This window comes from Nycticebus coucang, chromosome X, assembly GCF_027406575.1.
Source record: "Nycticebus coucang isolate mNycCou1 chromosome X, mNycCou1.pri, whole genome shotgun sequence".
NCBI lineage: Eukaryota > Metazoa > Chordata > Mammalia > Primates > Lorisidae > Nycticebus > Nycticebus coucang.
In genome coordinates, this window is record NC_069804.1 from 143,456,570 (window position 1) to 143,477,965 (window position 21,396).

At 40.0% G+C, this 21,396-nt stretch overlaps 1 protein-coding gene across 1 annotated transcript in view; it reads left to right on the forward strand.

Moving 5' to 3' along the window:
- IL13RA1 (interleukin 13 receptor subunit alpha 1) overlaps positions 1-21,396 on the forward strand; it is a 79,426-nt gene that overhangs the window by 11,779 nt on the left and 46,251 nt on the right. The window contains exons 3-5 of the mRNA XM_053579538.1: positions 6,031-6,169; positions 8,656-8,776; positions 17,576-17,757. Coding sequence (XP_053435513.1) covers positions 6,031-6,169; positions 8,656-8,776; positions 17,576-17,757 — 442 coding nt within the window. The remainder of the gene's footprint in view (positions 1-6,030; positions 6,170-8,655; positions 8,777-17,575; positions 17,758-21,396) is intronic.

Consider the following 21,396-nt stretch of genomic DNA (forward strand, 5'->3'; position numbering starts at 1 on the left):
TTTGCAATTTATTTTATTTTATTTTTTTTAAATTTTTTTATTAAATCATAACTGTATACAATGATATGATTATGGGGCATCATACACTCACTTCATAAATTTATTTATTTATTTATTCATTCATTTATTTTTTGAGGCAGAGTCTCACTTTGTCACCCCCTGATAGGGTGCTATGGCATCATAGCTCATAGCAGCCTCAAACTCTTAGGTTCAAGAGATCCTCTTGCCTCAGCCTCTCAAGTAGCTGGGACTATAGGCGTCAAACACAACACCTGGCTATTTTAGACATGGGGTCTCACTCTAGTTCAGGCTGGTCGTAAACCTGTGAGCTCAGGCAATCTGCCCACCTCGGCCTCCCAGAGTGCTGGGATTATGGGGGTGAACCACGGGGCAAGGCTGGTATTTGCATTTTAAGTTTTTTTTTGAGACAGAGCCTCCCTTTGTTGCCCCAGGTTAGAGAGCCCAGATATCATCGTAGCTCACAGCAACTTCAAACTCCTGGGCTCATGCAGGCCTCCTGCCTTAGCCTCCGGAGTAGCTGGGACTACAGGCATGTACCATGGGCTCATTTTTCTATTTTTTGTAGAGATAGGAACTCCCTCTTGCTCAGGCTGGTATCAAACAATCCTGCGCCAGCTTCCCAGGGTGCTAGGATTACCTGCGTGAGTCACCACACCTGGCCTATGGTGACCTATGATATTTCTAGCAGTGAAACTCTTCTTTTGCATACTTTTGGCTTCCTCTTGTTTGTAAGAAAAGGCCTTAGGTATTTGGAGTCTCAGGTGGCTATTTTGGTAGTTCAACCTGATAAACTCAGGGGAACATCTTGAAGTACCTCTGGGTATAAACCCCATGGTCACCTTAGGATCTAATTGAAACCATGAGGAGACTTTACCTTTTAGGTTTTTTTTTTTTTAATAATAAATTTTAAGTTTATTGTTTACTTTTCAGATCACATTTCAAATATGACAGAACAATATTCTGAACAATATTTCTAATAAAGTAAAAACTTTTCTTTTTTTAAATTTATTTATTTTTCTTTTTAATATTATTATTATTTTTTATTGTTAAATCATAGCTGTGTACATTAGTGCAATCAAGGGGTACAATGAGCTGGTTTCATATACAATCTGAAATATTCTCATCAAACTGTTCAACGTAGCCTTCATGGCATTTTCTTAGTTATTGTATGTAGACATTTGTATTCTGCATTTAGTAAGTTTAGCTTGTCAAAGATCAATCAGGTAGCCATACTGATATTCTAGCCTAGAAATGGGGCTAATTTCTCCTGTATTTACAGAAACTAAAGTAACTTTAGAAGGTAATAGAATCATGTAGAATTGGGTTTGAAATTTTGCCTCTTCCCCTTTCAAGCTGTAAGACTTTGGGCAAGTCACTTAACTTCTCTGAGCCTCTATTTTCTTGTTTGTAAAATGCAGGGTAGAGTGAGGGGGGTAATAATAGTTCCCACTTCATATGGATGGTGTATACATTAAGGATATGAAGTTTATAATGCAGCTGCCACAGAGTTAATGCTAGGTAATTGTTAGTTTTTATTATTACTGTTAGGGTAAACCATATGAAATTGCCACTTCTTTAATCTGAGACAGAGTCTCACTCTGTTGCCCAGACAAGAGTGCCATGGCATCAGCCTAGCTCACAGAAACCTCAAACTCCTGGATTCAAGCAATCCTCTTGCCTCAGCTTTCCCAGTAAAATGTCTGTTTTAGGTAGAGATGTGGTATTGCTCTTACTTAGGCTGGTCTTGTAAGAGAAATTCTTACTCCTGAGCTCAAGTAAAACTCCTACCCTGCCTTGGCCTCCCAGAATGCTAGAATTACAGACACCAGCCACCACACCAAGCCCTGTAGATTTTTTAAAAAGAAAACATTAATGTAAATGGCTGCCCTCCACTATTGTTTTGTCAGTGTCTTATACAGGGTGGACATAAAGTTAATGTGCAATTTAAAATAGTTTAACATAGTAAATTGCACATGAACTGTATGTCTACCCTGCAGTTCCTCAGTCTGGCAAGTAAAAGGATTTGGCTTCTGATTTTAGGTATCTTTCTTCATTAGGAGATAGGCAAGTCTCATAGGCAAATGAATCAAAGGGCCAGGCATCCCGAGAGGCTGACGCTGACTCCCTTTCCTTCTAAGAAAGGAATTCTGGAGTTGGAAAAAGTGTGGTCTAGCCAAGTGAACATTGGTCCTGAGAGTGAGGGATCAGTTCAGGACTCTGGCCTTGGTTTTTGATAAGTTGTCAAAGGAGGCCATATTCCCTGAGGGGTGGAGCACAATGTTATACAGCAGCTACCAGTGGAATGATTCACCAAAGTCAGAAGTCATGTTGGAGCCATCACACATACAGGATCTGCTGGGAGGGATTTAGTTCCTTGTCTGATAGAGAGAGATAAGCTTGACTTGGCAGTCACTGATTATCAGGGTTCCTACTTTATTCATGCCAATTTAATATTATTTACTTTGAACTTTGAAAGAGATTTAAAAAAATTAAAAAAAAAACTTCTCTGTCTGTCTCTTTTCTAAGTTATTTTATTATTTATATGCCCAAAACATAAGGTTCAGATTTAGATACTGAAGGGTTTTTTTGTTTGTTTGTTTTGTTTTTAGAGACAGAGTCTTACTTTGTCACCCTCGGTAGAGTGCTGTGATGTTACAGCTCACAGTAACCTCCAGCTCTTGGACTTAGGCTATTCTCTTGCCTCAGTCTCCTGAGTAGCTGGGACTACAGGCATCTGCCACAACACCTAGCTATTTTTTTTCTTTTGATGTTGTTGCAGTTTGGCTGAGGCCAGGTTCAAACCCACCACCCTCAGTATATGGGGCCGGTGCCCTACTCACTGAGCCTCAGGCACCACTCTACTGAAGTTTTTTTTATAATTTCATTTTTTAATTGACAAATAATAATTGTACATATCCACGAAGTGATGTTTCAATGCATATAATGTATAGTAATTAGATTAGGGTAATTAGCATATCCAACATCTCAAACATCATTTCTTTATGTTTGAGTTGTTTAATCTTCCTTCTAACTATTCAAAACTATGTAATATCTCTTGTTAATCTGACAGTGGTATAGACCACTAGAACTTATTACTCTTATCTAGATGTAATTTTGATAGATACTAATGTATATTTTTAATTTAAAAATTCTTTTTTTTTTTCAGCTTTTCCACAGGGATGGTTTTATTTATTTTTTCTTTTTTAATTTTTATTAAATCATAGCTGTGTACATTAATATGATCATGGGGCACCATACACTTGGTTCATAGATCGTTTGACACATTTTAGGGTATATGTGAATCCTAAAAATTCTTTTAAGATAATCTTTATGTAATAAAACTCCTCAGCCCTTTAACTGTAGTGATATCTAATATAATAGGAAAACTGAGATTTTTCCATGATGGTTCTACTTTATGGCATTTACCTACATACATTTTCCCCTGTATGAACATACAGTATCCATAAAGGGCAAACGTAGCTGCCAAACAATTATTATTGAGGATCCTGGGATAAGGGTGGCTTCTTCAGAGATATATAGGACTTGAACTTAGTAAAATTGTGAGGTTGGGTAAAGCTTGCATTTTGAAGCCTTTCTATCACTAGTACCATGATCTTGGGGGCAGATCTTCAGCTTTATAGGCTCAGATGTCTCATTTTCTCAGCATAATTCATCTCTCAAGGACCAAGTTCTTACTTTGTTGTGAAAACGATGATGATAAAGCCTTCCAAGAAGACTTCTGTCAGCATAACTGGTACATTCTATCCCTACAGGCAGAGCCTATACGTGAAGCCAGATGATAAGTAGGTTTTTTGGCAGGGAATCAGGAATTAGCTGTGAAAATGTACTTGGCTAAGAATATTTGAGGCTCCACTGAGGGGAAGCCATAGCTTTGCTAACAGAAATACTCAATGTCTGTGTAGCTAAATCACCTCTTTTTTCCTGCCAAGGATTTTGCTTGCAGGCATTTCTTTTTCTGCTCTTTCAGGGCTGACCAACTCCTTTATTTGTTTATTTGTTTGTTTGTTTGACAGAGTCTCATTCTGTTGCCCAGTCTCCAATGCAGTGGCCATTATAGCAACCTCATACTCCTGGGTTCAAGCAATTCTCCTGCCTCAGCCTCCTGCGTAGCTGGAACTATAGGCACCCACCACAACACCTGGCTAATTTTTCTTATTATTTTTTGGTAGAGACAGGGTCTTGCTCTTGCTCTTGCTTTTGCTCAGGCTGGTTTTGAACTGCTGAGCTGAAGTGGTCCCCTTGCCTTGCCCTCCCAAAGTACTAGGAATGCTGTTTTGATTGGAGCTAAGAGCTATTCTGTCTCTATGAATTGATTTTGTTTTCATGTTTTTGCTATGGTTTATTCATTGTTGATTTGCTAGTTATTTCTCCCCTTGGAGAAAGGATATGTTTTAAGGATATCTCACATTTGCCCTGATGTTCTGCTGGCATCAGGCATATGATACAGCAGAATAAATAGCTCCTTGGGGTGGTAGATAGAGCTAACGATGGTAAGTTTTCTCCTTTGTGGTCATCTCCGTTGTGGTCATCAGCATGTAAATAAAAGGAAATACTGTCTCAAACTCAAGTTAGAAACTATTGCAAAACAGGAAGTGCTCTACTTGGAGCTCTGATTAAAAGCAGCTCCATTCTTAATTATTCCAAGTCTGTCAATTTGGGAAATGTTAGTTTCTTAGAGAGCCATTTAGTCTCATTATTCTAAATCATAACAACCAGATTGGCGATTTATGCCTGTATGATATGTATAAGTTGGCTTCCTCTGGTTCCATAAAGCTTATCTACTTTTGACAATAAGAGTGTATATACTGAGCACATATAGCAACCCTTGGATGAATGAATGAATTAATTAATTAATTAATGTATTTTAGTGACAGAGTCTCATTGTTGCCCATGCCAGAATGCCATGGGACTGTAGGCACCCACCACAATGCCTGGCTAATTTTTTCTGTTTTTAGAAGAGACGTGGTCTTACTCTTGGTGAGGCTGGTCTTGAACTCCTTAGCTCAAGGGATCCTTCTGCCTCACCTTCCCAGAGTGCTAGGATTACAGGCATAAGTCACTGGGCCTAGCCAACCAACCCTTGAAGTTTATACAGTGTTTGAGATAGTCAAAATAGTCCAATAGTATAGAGAAGGGTTTAATGAAAAGTTCCCCTTTGTAGGTATCGCCTCTATTTCTACTTCCTAGACGTAACCATGATTACTAATTTTTTTTTTTTTTGAGACAGAGTTTCACTATGTAGCCCTCAGTAGAGTGCCATGGCGTCACAGCTCACAGCAACCTCCAGCTCTTGGGCTTAAGTGATTCTCTTGCCCCAGCCTCCCAAGTAGCTGGGACTACAGGTGCCCGCCACAACGCCTGGCTATTTTTTTTTGTTGCAGTTGTCATTGTTGTTTAGCTGGCCTGGGCTGGGTTCGAACCTGCCAATCTCGGTGCATGTGGCCAGCACCATACATAACCACTGTGCTACAGGTGCCAAGCCTGATTACTAGATTTTTAAAGCAATCTTTTTTTTTTGCCTTGATCCTGATGTTATACTGCATCATCTTAGAATTGAATTTTGATAATCATATCGTTTGCTTTAAAATTGGTTTTAGATAGTTAATACGTTAGCATGGTAGATTTATAGGTAAATTTCACGATGGTTTGCATTGTTGGAAATTGTATTTTATCTGTACCAGGGTTTGTCAACCATGGCATTGCTGACATATGGCGAAGGATTTGTAGTAGGGGGAAGGGCTTGTCATATGTGATGTAGGATGTTCTGCAGCATCCCTGACCACTACCCATGACATGCCAGGAGCCTCCCTATCTCAAGTTAAAATAACCAAAAATGTCCCTGAGGGTGGCAGAGGGAACAAAGTCACCTTCAGTTAACAGTTACTTACCGACACCATTTGATAACTTACCATTTTTCACACATTTGGGCATGCTAATATTTTATTATTTACATGTATTTTTGTGTGTCTTTTAATTCCCTAACCTTAGATAATTGCTCCAGAAACTCATCGTTCAAAAGAAGTACCCCTGAATGAGAAGATTTGTCTGCATGTGGGGACCCAGTGTAGCACCAATGAAAGTGAGGAGCCTAGCATTTTGGTGGAAAAGTGTATCTCACCCCCTGAAGGTAACAACTGAAAGTACTTTCTCTTGGTGTTTAGAGAATGAATCCAAATGTTCTACATGCTTGTGTTCATTGTTCATTAATTAATTTAATTCTCAAACACTTGCCAAGTCTAATAAGTGCCAGGCACTATATTGGGTACTGGCAACACAATGAAAATAGAGGCTGTCTCTGTCTTCAAGGTGCTCACAAACAAGGTGAGTAATAATTCCTGATAGTTAGAACACACACACACACACACACACACACACACACACACCCCTCCTCTAAATCGAGCCTCACAAGCTTATGTTGTAGAGTAAGGCATATGTTATTACCCTGATCCATTTTATGAGGAAGAAGGGAACTGAGTGACTTGCTGACTACCTTCACATTCTAGGTACAGTGCTTTAGAAAAATCAAAATACTATGTTACTCATTAGATGTGAAGATTAGTTCAATATGCAGGATATATTTGGGGAAAGATGTTAAAAAGGGAGAGATAAGCATGCTGGCCCCGCTCCAGTACAAGTCTAGCCCAAGGAAAAGCTGACAGATAGTGAGGTTCATTATTGTACCCCAATCCCAGCTCACCCATTATCCTTCTGGCTCTTAGATACAGGGAGTAGCATATACTTATTAAGAGCAAGGGTACCAGAGAACAACTGTCTTAAGTTTAAATACCAGCTCTGCCAGCTGTTAGTTGTATGACCTTGGGCAGATTACTTAGCCCCTTTGTACCTCAGTTTCCTTATTTATAAGATGGAGATTATGATGGTATCTACTTCCCATAGTTGTTAGATTACGTAAGTCAGTATATGTGAGGGGATCAGAATAGTGCCTGGCTATTCTGTGCCTGGCCTGCCTGCCTAAAGAGTAAATCCTGTATACATATTATCTATTAATATTATATTGTTCCTTGGTTGTGGAAGGCAAAGCCCCATCTCCAACCTCTAAACATTAGCACTACATTATCTCTGCCTACTTTGCACTGACCACAAACATAGAGTACATTTGTAAAAGTACACGCGTAAAATCCAGGACTGCCTGGGGGCTTGGAGCATGGCTTAAAACAACTTACCTACCCTATTCTCATTTCTGTAGGAATTTAATAATCTGAAAAATAAACTAAAATATGCCATGGCATACAATGGTTGATGATAGCTCAGTACCATACCTCTTCAAGAATCATGGGGGAAATAGCAGGTTGACATTTTAAACAGAGGCATTTAAAGACATGATAACTTAACTAAAATGGCTTTATAAAAATAGCAATTTCAGCTCAGAAAGATTATAGGACACCTAAACTCATTGCACACAACAGGTAACTATTGAGGGTTAAGCTATACTTCCCTTTTTCCAGAATTGTTTTCCCAGAATGTTTAATTTTTTAAAAACAAGATGTGTCAGTGTTTTTTTTTTTGCGGTTTTTTGGCTGGGGCTAGGTTTGAACCCGCCACCTCTGGCATATGGGGCCGGTGCCCTACTCCTCTGAACCACAGGCACCGCCCATGTCAGTATTTTTTTTTTTTTTTTTGAGGCAGAGTTTCGCTTTGTTGCCCTGGGTAGAGTGCCAGGGCGTCATAGTTCATAGCAACCTCAAACTCTTGTGCTCAAGCAATCCTCTTGCTTCAGCCTCCTGAGTAGCTGGGACTACTGTGATGCTCAGCTAGTTTTTGTATTTTTAGTAGGGGTGGGGTCTCACTCTTCCTCAGGCTGGTCTCGAACTCCTATGCTCAAGTAGTCTTCCTGCCTTGGCCTCCCAGAGTGCTGGGATTACAGGCATGAGCCACTGTGCCCAGCAAGTTGTGTCAGTATTGATCAAAAGACAGGAAGGTAAGTTATACCACAATGAGGCTTTTTTTTGAGACTGGTAGATATAGGGGTTGTTTATATTTCCACACTCATTTAGGAATGTAGTCATTGCCTATGGAACAAGAGTTAGGGTCCCTCACAGATGTTTTCTTTTTTCTTTTCTTCTTTTATTTTTGTTTTGTTTTGTTTTGAGACAGAGTCTCACTCATTTGTTCTGAGGTTGAATGCCATGCTTTCATAGCTCACAGCAACCTCAAACTCTTGGACTCAAGCAATTCTTTTGTCTCAGCCTCCTGAGTAGTTGGAACTACAGGTACATGCCACTACACCCTGCTAATTTTTCTATTTTTAGTAGAGACCAGGTCTTGCTTTGCTCAGGCTAGTCTCAAACTCCTGAGCTCAAGAAATCTTGCATCAGCCTCTCAGAGTGCTGGGGTTACAGGTGTAAGCCACCCTGCACCCTCCCAGAAATGATTTCTTTGTATCAGGAGGTGAGAGAGAAAGTTGTGAACAAATTAGATTTGGATTTTTCTCCCTCCTGGATAATGTCTGAGTAAAATGGGGTGAGAGATTAGGGTTTAGCTCTCTGGGAAAGCACTGTTAAACACCTTCACTATCCCCCATGCCACAGAGCAGTTGGGTAGTTTGTATTATAAGGAAAGAAAGGTACTAAACTTTTGGCCTGAATTTTCCAGGTGATCCTGAGACGGCTGTGACTGAGCTCCAATGTGTTTGGCACAACCTGAGCTATATGAAGTGTTCTTGGCTCCCTGGCAAGAATACAAGTCCTGACACTAACTATACTTTCCACTATTGGTGAGTACGTGCAGTAGAATTACTGGAATACTAATTGTGATTGTGTTAGGAGCCTTTGGCTCCAATCTAGTTTTTAAAAAAAGTCTATTCTTCTCTGCAGATTTAAGAAGATGGGCAGTTTCTTCAGGGGAAAAAATGTATCTGCTTTGGTGTCTACTTAAAAAAAATTATTTTAAAATGTAGACCCACAACAATTATAAGAGGGATTCTACCTAATAAATGCAAACATTGTAACCTAATTCTTTGTACCCTCAAATTGATCTGAAATAATAATAAAAAATTAAAAATATATAGACCCACAGAATTTATACTGCAAAAAAATAGAAGTGTGCAGGGAGATCCCATATACTATTTACCCAATTTATCCAAGTGGTAACATCTTGTGCAATTATAGTATAATATCAAAAACCAGAAAATGGTCATAGGTACAATCCACTAATTTTATTCATATTTCACCAGTTTGACATGCACTTGCATGTGTAGTTCTATGTAATTTTTTCCCTTGTGAAGATCACAGAATGTGATCACCACAAATATCTCTGTAGTTGCCCTTTTATTGCCACATCCACCTTCCTCCTGTACCCCCTCTCCCAATCATTCCTCTCCCCCAAGTTTCTAACCTCTGTCAATCACACTAATCTGTTTTCCATCTTTATAATTTTTTTTCATTGCAATAATGTTACTACAAGGGAATCCTATAGTAAATAACCACTGAAGACTGGCTTTTCTTTTTCACTCAGCATAATGCCCTTGAGATTGTTTGGAGCAACATGCTGGCTTCCTGATGCGCACAGAAGCCAATACTATGATACTAGCTTTTAAAAAAAGAAAAAGCTTTATTGCAAGTCACTGTCAAGCATACAAGAGCCAATGCTCAAATCTGTCTCCTTGATCTAGGGGTGGTTCCAGCTTTTATGCCATTTCTGACTAGTCCCAGCTGACGCAAATCCAGCCAGTCGGCCAGGCTTATGGTGTTTATAGTTAGGGAGTTAAAACCCTTTCTCACTGTGTATACTCCAGCTACATGACTTGTGATTTTGGCTTTGCACCATCTGTAGCAACTTAAGTCATGGTGAATCAGTTTGAGTTGGTCTCATAGTTACAAGTTCCATACAACTTGTACCTATCAAGAGTTCATGGCAGGGTGCAATGGCTCACTTTAGGAGACCAGGGCCAGTGGATTGCTTGAGCTCAGGAGTTCAAGACCAGCCTGAGTAAGGGCAAGACCCCATTTCTACTAAAAATAGAAAAACTAGCTGGGCGTTGTGGCTAGAGGTCCCAGCTACTCAGGAGGCTGAGGCAAGAGACTCGCTGGAGCCCAAGAGACTGGGGTTACTGTGAGCTATTATGACACCACGACACTCTACCCAGGGCGACAGAGTGAGACTCCATCTCAAAAAAAAAAAAAAAAAAAAAGTTCATTTCTCTTTATTGCTGAGTAGTAGTCCATGGTGTGGCTGTACCAGTTTATTTAACCATTCATTCATTAAAGGGGATCTTGGTTGTTTCCAGGGTTGTTATTGTTTTGCTGTCATGAATGAAGCTGCTGTAAATATTAACATACAGGTTTCTTATGTGAAAATAACTTTTCATTTCTTTGGAATATATGCCCAAGAGTAAAATCGATGGGTCATATTGTAATTGCATATTTAGTTTTATAAAAAAAAGAAAGTCAAACTATTTTCTAGAACAGTTAGACTATCTTACATTCCCATCAACAATGTATGAGTTATTATTTACTTTTTATAAAGGCGTGGCGGTTCATGCCTATAATCCTAGCACTCTGGGAGGCCAAGGCAGCAGCATAGCTTGAGGTTATGAGTCCAAGACTAGCCTGAGCAAAGCGAGACCCTGTCTCTACTAAAATAGAAAAATTAGCTGAGGGTGGTGGCAGGTACCTGTTGTCCCCGCTACTCAGGAGGCTGAGGTAGGATGATAGCATGAGCTCAGGAGTTTGAGGTTGCCATGAGCTAGGCTAAGGCAATGCCACTGTACCCCAGGTGAGTGAGTGACAGGAAGTCTCAAAAAAAAAAAAAAAAAAAAAAAAGCAATGATAACATGCCTAGGGTCAAAAACTAGTTTAGTGTCCCACAAAATAACTGATATTTTGGTATTTGATACTTTGGTGTTTGGTATTTGTCACTATACCTACTACAAACTTTGTTAAATTTCTAAGTTAGTCTTTAATCATTTCCTTTCCTTAGAGCCTAGAATTATTAGCAACATAACAAGGAAGAAAGAATGAGTCAAGTTAATCCGGTTCAATTCAGTAAATGTTTATTTAGCATCCTGTGTGGAGAAAGCACTGAATTGGCAGCAGAGACAAGAAACATGTCTTTTTGCTCTTAAAGCTTAACACACTGACTGCCATACTAGGCAAAAAAAAGTTTTTCCTTGGGGCCACAGTGTTTTATTAGGCCAAGAGACATGTGAGTTACATATACGTCACGAGGTCCTGGGCTCAAAACTAGCATAAGTTAAATACAACTCACATGGCAGTTAATGTGTTAAAATATAGAGGGAGAGATAGTGCCCAGTGTGGTTACTCATAATAAAATAAGACCGCGTATGCTGAAGGCTATTGCAGAGGGATAGACTCCTGTGGGAAGCAAGGGAGGAGCTCGAAGTGGTGGTTGGGGTAGGGGAGAGGCTGGCAGGCTTTCATGAAAAGAGAAGACTGACCACATGAGGGAGTTTCTCAGAGGCTGGCCTCTGGGGAAGATTGTTCCAAGGAACGGAGATATTTAGTCAGTATGATACCAGACGGAGAAGGGAAGACCTAGCATTAGAAGTCTACCCTCTATGTGGCCTTGTCCCCCTTAGTAGCATTTGTTAAGGCTGCTTCTAAGAGAATGGGATGGGAAGGGTCATGGCCAGGACTTCTGAAACTATGGCATAAACATGGCCTTTCATTCTGGAGTCCCTATTTTGCCTGATAACTTGATGGAAAGTAGTTTTGGTACATCAAAACACTGATGGCTGTATCATGGAATAGAGTGCAAAAAAATCACATAAGGTTTTGAATGAAAACCTCCAAAGTTGCTCTGGAGTTCCCATTCACCGTCCTCCCTGGTGGAAGTGTCCTCCTGGCATAGTTGAGAGGACCTGCAGGTGAAGCCAGACAGCACTGAGATTATGTGACTGTCTGGAGGTTTGTCCCCTACCAACCCCAATGTAAATAATTCCCATTTGTGGTTTCATAGTTTCAGTTGCTCATTCTTGGTACCTGTTGTTTCTCCTTCATTTAAAACTCTTCAGTGGCTCTCTGGTGGCTTCAGGTTAAAGTCTAAACTCTTCAGCTCAACAAATAGCCCTTTATGACTTGGCCCCTGTCAAATTCTCCAGCCTCCGTCACATCTGCCTCCCTGCACCCTTGCCTCTCATGTAGCCTACTGTCCCACACTGAACTTCTTGTGGTTTTTCAAACTGACTCTTGAAATATTCCAGCAGAATGCTGGAATTCAAACAGAATATTCCAACAGAATAGTGGAAACATTCTGTGTCCTCTTGTAGCACAGGCCTTTCCTTTTCACCTCTTATTTGTCCTTAGCTTGGACACCATTTCCTCTCCAAAAACCCTTGCCCTCTCAAGTCTAGACATGGCACCTCGCACTTTCCCATGTCATAGTACTCAGCACATTGTGTTATCATTTCCTGTTTACTTGGTGGTGGCCTGCCACAGGCTGCAATCTCCCTTGAGAGCAAGGGCTGTGCATTGTTTCCCGTGGTGCCTGTCATGTGGTACATGTTTCATAAATAAGTTGTGTATGTTTGGTAGGACCCAAAGCTAGAGAACATTCAGGGCTAGGGTGAGGACTTAGTAGTAACTGAGGAGCATTATAGTTGAGGAATAAACAGAGAGAAGGATTTGAGTAGATGTGGCTCCCCGACGAATAGCTAGTAAAGGGGCCAAAGAACTAAGCCATAGAAGTAGTCTGGCTCTGTTGATGTTTCAGTGAAGGCTAGGGAGAGCTGTTACTCAGGCTTTTAAAATGTCTTGAGAGTTGGTATGATTCCCTGTGTTTATTACCTGGAGTCATTATTGGTAGAGCAATAGGGAAAGCCTTTAAAGAGTCTGCATATGGGCGGCGCCTGTGGCTCAAAGGAGTAGGGCGCCGGCCCCATATGCCGGAGGTGGCGGGTTCAAGCCCAGCCCCGGCCAAAAACTGCAAAAAAATAAAAAGTCTGTATAAGAAGTCTATGTGGCTCAGCACCCATAGCTCAGTGAGTAGGGCGCCGGCCACATACACCAAGGCTGGCAGGTTCGAACCTGGCCCAAGCCTGCTAAACAGCAATGACAACTGCAACCAAAAAATAGCAAGGTGTTGTGGCAGGTTCCTGTAGTCCCAGCTGCTCAGGAGTCTGAGGCAAGAGAATAACTTAAGTCCAAGAGTTTGAGGTTGCTGTGAGCTGTGAGGCCATAGCACTTTACTGAGGGCGACATGGTGAAACTCTGTCTCAAAAAAAAAAAAGAGTCTATGTAAGGCATAGGAAAAGAAGGGAAGTCTCAAAACTCTTATCTCATTCCATGGCAGACTATGCAGGGAAATAACCCAGCTATTAGTGTGTGGGGATGGCACTGGAGGTAGATGGTAGCCTAGTCCTTTGAGTTGTTATAAGAAAAATAGAGAAGTGCCTTGGGGATATACTAGCACAAAGCAAGTCTCATTGAAAATCATAGAAAGAGTGTCCCCTCTGGGTGAATTAATTACAAAAATCTGGACCAACAGGGTGGTGTGGTGTCTCACTCTGAGAGGCTAAGGCAAGAGGATCACTTGAACTCATGAGTTCAAGACCAGCCTGAGCAAGAGCAAGACCCCATCTCTACTAGAAGTAGAAAAACTAGCTAGGCATTGTGGCAAGCATCTGTAGTTCTAGCTACTCGGGAGGCTGATGGCTTGAGCCCAGAACTTTGAAGTTGCTGTGAACTATGCTGACACCAAGGCACTCTAGCTGGGGTGACAGAGTGCGACTCTTTCTCAAAAAAACAAATACAACAAAACTAGACCAAAAATTCAAAACATTCCTTGTCCTCTGGGCTAAAGTGTTTCTCTTTCTCTGGGCTGATACAGGCTTTTGCCAAAGCCGACAGCAGATGGTACTTAGGCTGCCTTTCAGCCCCTAACTGATGTCTTTTTGCAGGGTACAATCTGTATAACCATTGGAGGTGGCTCAAGAGGCAATTCCAAAAGAGTGGCAGTTCACTGGCATCCAAGGGGGAGGGGTAATCAAAGCTTTTCTTGTTATGCACCTGTCCAGAGCTGCACCACTGGCACGTGTGCTTTCTGTAGCAGACACCTGTGCTGTCCAAAGAGGGAGCTGCCAGCTACACGTGGCTATTTACATTAAATTGAAACTATTTAAAATTAGGTCAAATTTGAACTTAGTTGCTCAGTCTTACTAGCCAATTTCACAGGTGACTAATGGCTCTTGTATTGGATAGCACAGATATACAACATTTCCATAATCCCAGAAAGTTCTGTTGGATGGTATAGATCAGCGGTTCTCAATCTGTGGGTCGTGACCTTTTTGTAACAATGAAAATACATCACGGCATTAGGAAGGTTGAGAACCACTGGTATAGATGGTACAGATTCTATCTCTTGCCCTCACCACCTTGAAGCTTATTCTTTCTGGCCATACTTCTTGGGTTCAAAATCCTGGTTCTCTTCCTTACTGCAATGTGATTTTGGGCTAGTTCCTTGTCTCTGAGCCTCAGTTTTGTAATATGTAAAATGGAGATAGTAATAATAGTATCTACTTCTTAAGGTTGTTGTGAGGGCTGTTACTGTATGAAAAGTATTTGAAGCTGCCACTGCTAGTATGTATAGAGTAAGCACTTAACATATGATAGCTGTCATTTTTTTTTATTATTCATCCTCATTTTCTTGCACATGTTCACATGTTGTCAGTACACAGTGCTGGCCTTTCCCCCCACTTCACAGAATTAGCACCTCACCCATACTCTCTTATTCCCCCTTCTCCTCTAGATAGATCTTTCCAATCAAAACCACAAAAGGGAGTCAGGACACAGTACTCCTACCAAGCACCCAGAAATGGTTTAGGTACTATTAAAAATGACATCAAACTAACTACCAAAAACTATTTCCCCTGATCCCTGACTAGAAAATGTGGAGTCATTTTTTGAATTCGAAGTAATTCCTTAAAGCCACAGGGCCGTGACTTGTGTCCCTGCAGGGATAGTCTGGCATTTGAAAGGAGCCTGATCTGAGTAGCCACAGACTAGCCATGCCAATTAATTTTTGGGAATTTTTCTTACCACATTAATCATCTTCAGAGTTGAGGGAATAGCCTTTAATTTGTCCATTTCTTCCTCATGTCTGCAATGTGATTCTGAAGAGTTCAGTGTGTAAATTTTAACAGGAATCACCTGCTATCTTAGCTTATCTCTAACTCTTTCACAAGAAGTCCAAAAATCTGTCCATCCAGAACTGGTATTTTGCCATTATTATCTCTAAATTACAACCAAATGGTTTTAACATTTTATTTCTGGAGTCCATATTGAAATACTCAGGTTACAAAAATGGAAAAAAGGATCTAAAAGATTACCCATTAGAGGAGTTGCTTTCATTATTAAAAAAATTAATTTTATACATGGTTTTCATTAGTTATGTAAGAAAAATGTCATAACTGTCTCTAGTTTCTCTTTCTGGCCATGGGCAGAAAGCATTCCAGGATGTCTAATCCAAAAAGCACTCATGACAATAATTTAATTTTTAAAACACTATTTTTTCTCATAAACTACGGGGGCCTCCAACAAGGAGGAAAAGCTTATATACTATCTCTTGGAGGAAGAGAGCATTTTCCATATTGAAGCATCTCTTTACATAGCCTTCGAAAGAGTAAAATACATTAGCTCTTGTTTCTTTGTTTGAGACAGAATCTCAAACTGTCGCCCTGAGTAGAGTGCCCTAGCATCATAGCTCACAGCAACCTCCAACTCTTGGGTTCAAGCAATCGTCTTGCCTCAGTTTTTCTATTTTTTAGTAAAGACAGGGTCTTGCTGTTGTTCAGGCTGGTCTCAAACTCATAAGCTCAAACAATCCACCCATCTCAGCCTCCCAGAGTGCTAGGATTACAGACATGAGCCACTGCACTTGGCCTGAGTTTTTTTTTAGACAGAGTCTCACTATGTTGCCCTTGGTAGAGTTCTGTGGCATCACAGCTCATAGCAACCTCAAACTCTTGGGCTTGAGTGATTCTCTTGCCTCAGCCTCCCGAGTAGCTGGGACTACAGGTGCCCACCATAACGCCCTGCTATTTTTTGGTTGCAGTTGTCATTGTTGTTTAGCTGGCCTGGGCTGGGTTTGAACCCACCAGCCTTGGTGCATGTGGCCAGCACTGTAACCACTGTACTACAGGCACCAAGCCTTAAAAAAAAAAAACTGATTAGAATCCCCTGGAGCAGTGCTTTCAGAATTCTGCTTCCTAGGCCCTGACAAAGCCTTCTAAGTCAGATTCTCTGGGAGAGAGTTGGAAAAATATGCGTTTTAAATTGCTACAGAGGATTCTGAAGTTCAAGGACTTGGGACTTTTTACTCTTAGTTCATTATTTTAAGTTTATATTCCTTTTCTGTAGAACCTTTGCACAACTTCCATTGTGACCAGTGAGATAAGGCTTGATGCTGTGTCTTCTGCCAGTAACTAAAAACAGAGTTCTCTGATAGCCTAGGTGGAGACAGGCCAAAAAGTGTAGTGAACACATTCTGTCTATTTGCACGGGGCTACGTGCTGATGATTACTGGGGAGAGGTATGTATAGATGCAAAATGGGAAATAAGATACCAGCAGTACTTCTTATACGAGGCATTTAAAGCCACACAGTAAAGGAAGACACTTAGAAAGTTGTTGTGTTTTGGAAGGTTGACGTGGCAGTGATTGGAGGGTATTAATAATTAAAGGTCAGGAAGGTCAGTCTGGAGAAGAAATGAAGCCCCAAGTGATTAGGGTGAGAATCAGGGTGTGGGCAATGGGAGTATCATAGAAGGCAAGGATCCAAGAAGCTTTACAACGGAAGAAAAAACAGAATTTAGTGATAGAATACAGGGGGAAAAGGTGATTTCAAAGTATCTAAATCTAGGAGCCTGGAGAAAATGAGCTCTAACTGATACAAATGGGAAGGCTGGAGTAAAAAGCAGTTCAGTGGAAAAGAGGGTGCATGATAAATTTTGGACACCAAATTTGAGGCAAGAGTAGAAAGTTCAAATAGAGTAGATGGAGGTCTGGGACTAGCTCTGAGCTAAGAGGTCAGGACTAGGAATCCCCAGCATAGAAATTATAGTCAAGGGTTGGGAGTGATAAACTAGAGGTGAGTGGGAGTCAAAAATAGAGATGAATGTGAGTGTGAGATCCCTGCTCCACAAACAGAAGATGAGGGAAAGGAACAAGCCAAACAAACAAGGAAGGAGCAGGCAGAGGTGCCAGCTGGGAACTATGGAATGAATTCAGCAGATGAATTAATTCAGCAGATGGGTGTTTTCAAGAGGCATAAAACTTCCACTCCTGGTCTCAGAACATCTTTTTTTCACAGAAGAGCAAATACTTAGGACTCTAGTAATTTCCATAGCCACTGACAGTACCCATGTTCATCAAGAAGGAACAGTCTTTTCTGCTTAGTGTATGAAATGATCTATATTTTAAAATAGGGTTTTTAAAAAAGCAATCTTATTGCAAATATTTCTTTTCATGGACATCTTCAGTCATTAAAAAAAAATTTGCCATTGTTTATTGAATACTTTGTTAAAAATAGTACAGAAGGTTGTCTTATTTTCTCTCGTAGGCACAGAAGCCTGGGAAAGATTCTTCAATGTGAAGACATCTATAGAGAAGGTCAACACATTAGTTGTTCCTTTGACCTGACTAAAGCGAAGGATTCTAGTTTTGAACATATCCAAATAGAGGTCAAGGATAATGCAGGAAAAATTAGACCATCCTTCAATATAGTGCCTTTAACTTCTTATGGTAAGTTTTTAGAAGTCTATTATGACAATGTGGGTAAAAGTGTTCTTTTAAACAAAAATAATAAAGAATGATGGTTTTGGTCTCAAGATCTTACCAAAACAAGGGACTATTCAATATTTATGTATATACCTTTTTTGATTCTTTTTAAAGTTATAAGCTTGGAAATTCTAGTATTTATTGAACACATGTGCCAAGTGCTTTATCCTTATTCTTGTTTATTTAGGAATGCGCTGAGACTTAGAGGACTTAGTTGTAGAACCAAGATTAGAATTGTATTAGTCCGTTTTCTTTAGTAGCATAAAACTATTATGCTTTTTCTTTTACACAGAAGAGGAAATACTCAGGACTCTAGTAATTTTAACAATTAGTCTGTTGCTTACAACGGAATCTCTAATTCTAGGTAATTTATAAAGAAAAAGAGTCCAGGCATGATGGCACATGCCTGTAGTCTTAGGTACCTGGGAGGGCATTAATTTAATTATTTTCTCCAGCTACTTGGGAAGAATCCTTTGAGCCCAGGAGTTTGAGATTCTAGACTAGATGACAGAGCAAGACTTTGTTTCTACTAAAAAAAAAAAAAAAGAAAAGGGAAGGAATTTATTTCTTACAGTTCTTGAGGCTGAGGAGTTCAAGGTCAAGGGGCCAAATCTGGTAAGGGCTTTCTTGCTGGTGGGAACTTTCTGTGGAATCCCAAGGGAATAAAGGGAATCACATAGCGAGGAAGCCGAGTGTGCTAGCTTAGGTCTCTCTTCCTCTTATAAACCCACCAGTCCCACTCCCATGATAAACCATCAGTCCATTAACCCATTAATCTATGAATGGATTAATCCATTCATGAAGACAAAACTCCAGTCACTTCTCAGAGCCCTACCTCTCAGTACTGCCACATTGGGGATTAAGTTTCAACATGAGTTTTGGAGGGGGCAAACATTCATAGCCGGAACACAAGCTGTCTAACTCTAAGATCTATTCTCTTTTTACTTATGATTCTTGAGAGGGTAATGCTTATGTGATCATATGTAGTTCCTGAAAAATATAACTCTTACTTTGAAAAAGCTTAGATTGAAGTAATATAACCAGGGGTGATACTAAACATATTTAACACTCTGTATGGTGTGAGTACTGATCAATCTTAACAACCAATATAGCCATATCTGGATGTACCAGCTGCATGTTGGTCTATTTAGAAAGAGATTTCAACTTGAACACAAAATATCTGATTGAAGTTCTAACTTCTAAGTTTTGGATAAGGCATATAAACTGTCCTCAAGTATTTTCTTATCTGTAAAATGGAATATGTAGTCCTTCTTGGCCTCAAAGCATTGTCATAAGGTGTTGAAAAACCTGTATACAGAAGTGTTTTTCAAATTTCTAAAGCAAAATACCATAAGCATAATGGTTTATTTGTTATAATATCCCAACAGGGAACTCAGACTCTGGCTAAGATGATTTATGGGCAAATAGCCATCAATTGAAAAGGCTCCCAAGTCTGTAAACAGAACACTGTTTACCACACCTTCATATCATCATGGAAGTGAATTCTAATAGTGGACCAAAAGCAGCTTAGTTTGTAGTCCAAGGGAATAGGTTGGGGTAATTTGCCAAGTGGGAAAACTAAAGCAAAGCCCTTCTCTTTTCCCCCTTGTTTGGCGGAGTATATGACCTTTTAAGGTTTATTTTTATTTTTTTTATTTTTTGCAGTTTTTGGCCAGGGCTGAGTTTGAACCCGCCACCTCCAGCATATGGGGGCCAGTGCCCTACTCCTTTGAGCCACAGGCGCTGCCCATTTTAAGGTTTATTTTGCTGTTCTTCTCCCTAGATATTAACAGTGACATAAAGGAAAAAGGAATATCTTTTTATAAACAGAAGATGGTATCTTCAAGTCATTTTCTGTTAATTATTCATTATCTTTTCTTTTTTTTTTTTTTTTTTGTAGAGACAGAGTCTCACTGTACCGCCCTCGGTAGAGTGCCGTGGCGTCACACGGCTCACAGCAACCTCCAACTCTTGGGCTTACGCGATTCTCTTGCCTCAGCCTCCCGAGTAGCTGGGACTACAGGTGCCCGCCACAACGCCCGGCTATTTTTTTGTTGCAGTTTGGCCGGGGCTGGGTTTGAACCCGCCACCCTCGGCATATGGGGCCGGCGCCCTACTCACTGAGCCACAGGCGCCGCCCCATTATCTTTTCTTTTTTAACACAGAGTCTTACTCTGTTGTCCTGGATAGAGTGGTGTGGCATCATCTTAACTCACAGCAACCCCAATCTCTTAGCCTCAGGCAATCCTCTTGCCTCAGCCTCCCCAGTACCTGGGACTACAGGTGCCTGACATCATGCCTGGCTAGTTTTTCTATTTTTTTTTTTTAAGTAAAGATGGGGTCTCACTCTCACTCAGGCTGGTCTCAAATTCCAGAGCTCTAGCTATCCTCCACCTTAGCCTCCCAGAGTGCTAGGATTATAGGTGTTAGCCACCACACCCGGCCACCTATCCATTATCTTTTGTTGCTTGCTCTTAGTATAGCTGATTCCTGAAAAAGTAAATTGACCAGGTTAATACTTTTTATTTAAAAAAAATCATTTTACTCTTAATTATAGTTATAATCATATAACATTAATTTACCATCAGAAACATTTTAAGTGTCTATACAGTTGAGTAGTGTTAAGTATATTCACTTTGTTGTGCAACAGATCTCTAGAATTTTTTCTTTCTGTAAAATTGAAACTGTGTGCATTAAATATTAATTACCCCTTCCTCCTAGCCCTTGACAACTATCCTTCTACTTTTTGGTTCTGTAAATCTGACTTTATACTTTAGATATCTCACATGAGTAGAATCATATAGCATTTGTCTTTTTGTAACTAGCTTATATCACTTAGCATAATGTCCTCAAGGTGCATTTATATTATAACATGAATTGTGGTCATTGATTGGCAGAAGTGAGTATCAGCTAGGGAAGCCCCTTATATCTGGCATCTTGTTACCCATCAAATGAAAGCACATCTGGGCCCAGTGGCCCAGGCACTTCCTTATTATCTATATTGCAGCTAGATGTCCTGATTATACCCTGGTCATTCTCTAACTAGATGCAGGTCAGAGTTCATGTCATCTGCCAGATACCCAAAAGATGTTCCTTAAGTTCATTTACTAGGCAATTTTAATAAACTTTCTTTACCGATTATGGTTAGTCAGAAATTTTAAAAGTATATATCTGATCATATAAGGTCATTAAAAACATTAGCCCTATTTTGATTTAACTTTGTGAACCTCTATTATCGAAATATTAATTAGTTTACTATTTAAATTGCACATAAACTTTATATCTACCCTGAATATATATATATATATATATATATATATATATATATATATACACATATACACCACATAGTTGTCCTTCAGTATCTGTGGGAGATTGGTTCCAAGAACCTCCAAGGATACCAAAATCTTCAAATACTCAAGCCCATGATGTAAAATAATACAGTATTTGTGTATAACTTATGCACATCTTCCATATATTTTAAATCATCTCTAGGTTACTTATAATTCCTAATACCATGTAGATACTATTTAACAGTTATTATACTGTATTGTTTAGGGAATAATGACAAGGAAAAATGTCTATAAATGTTCCAATCATCCA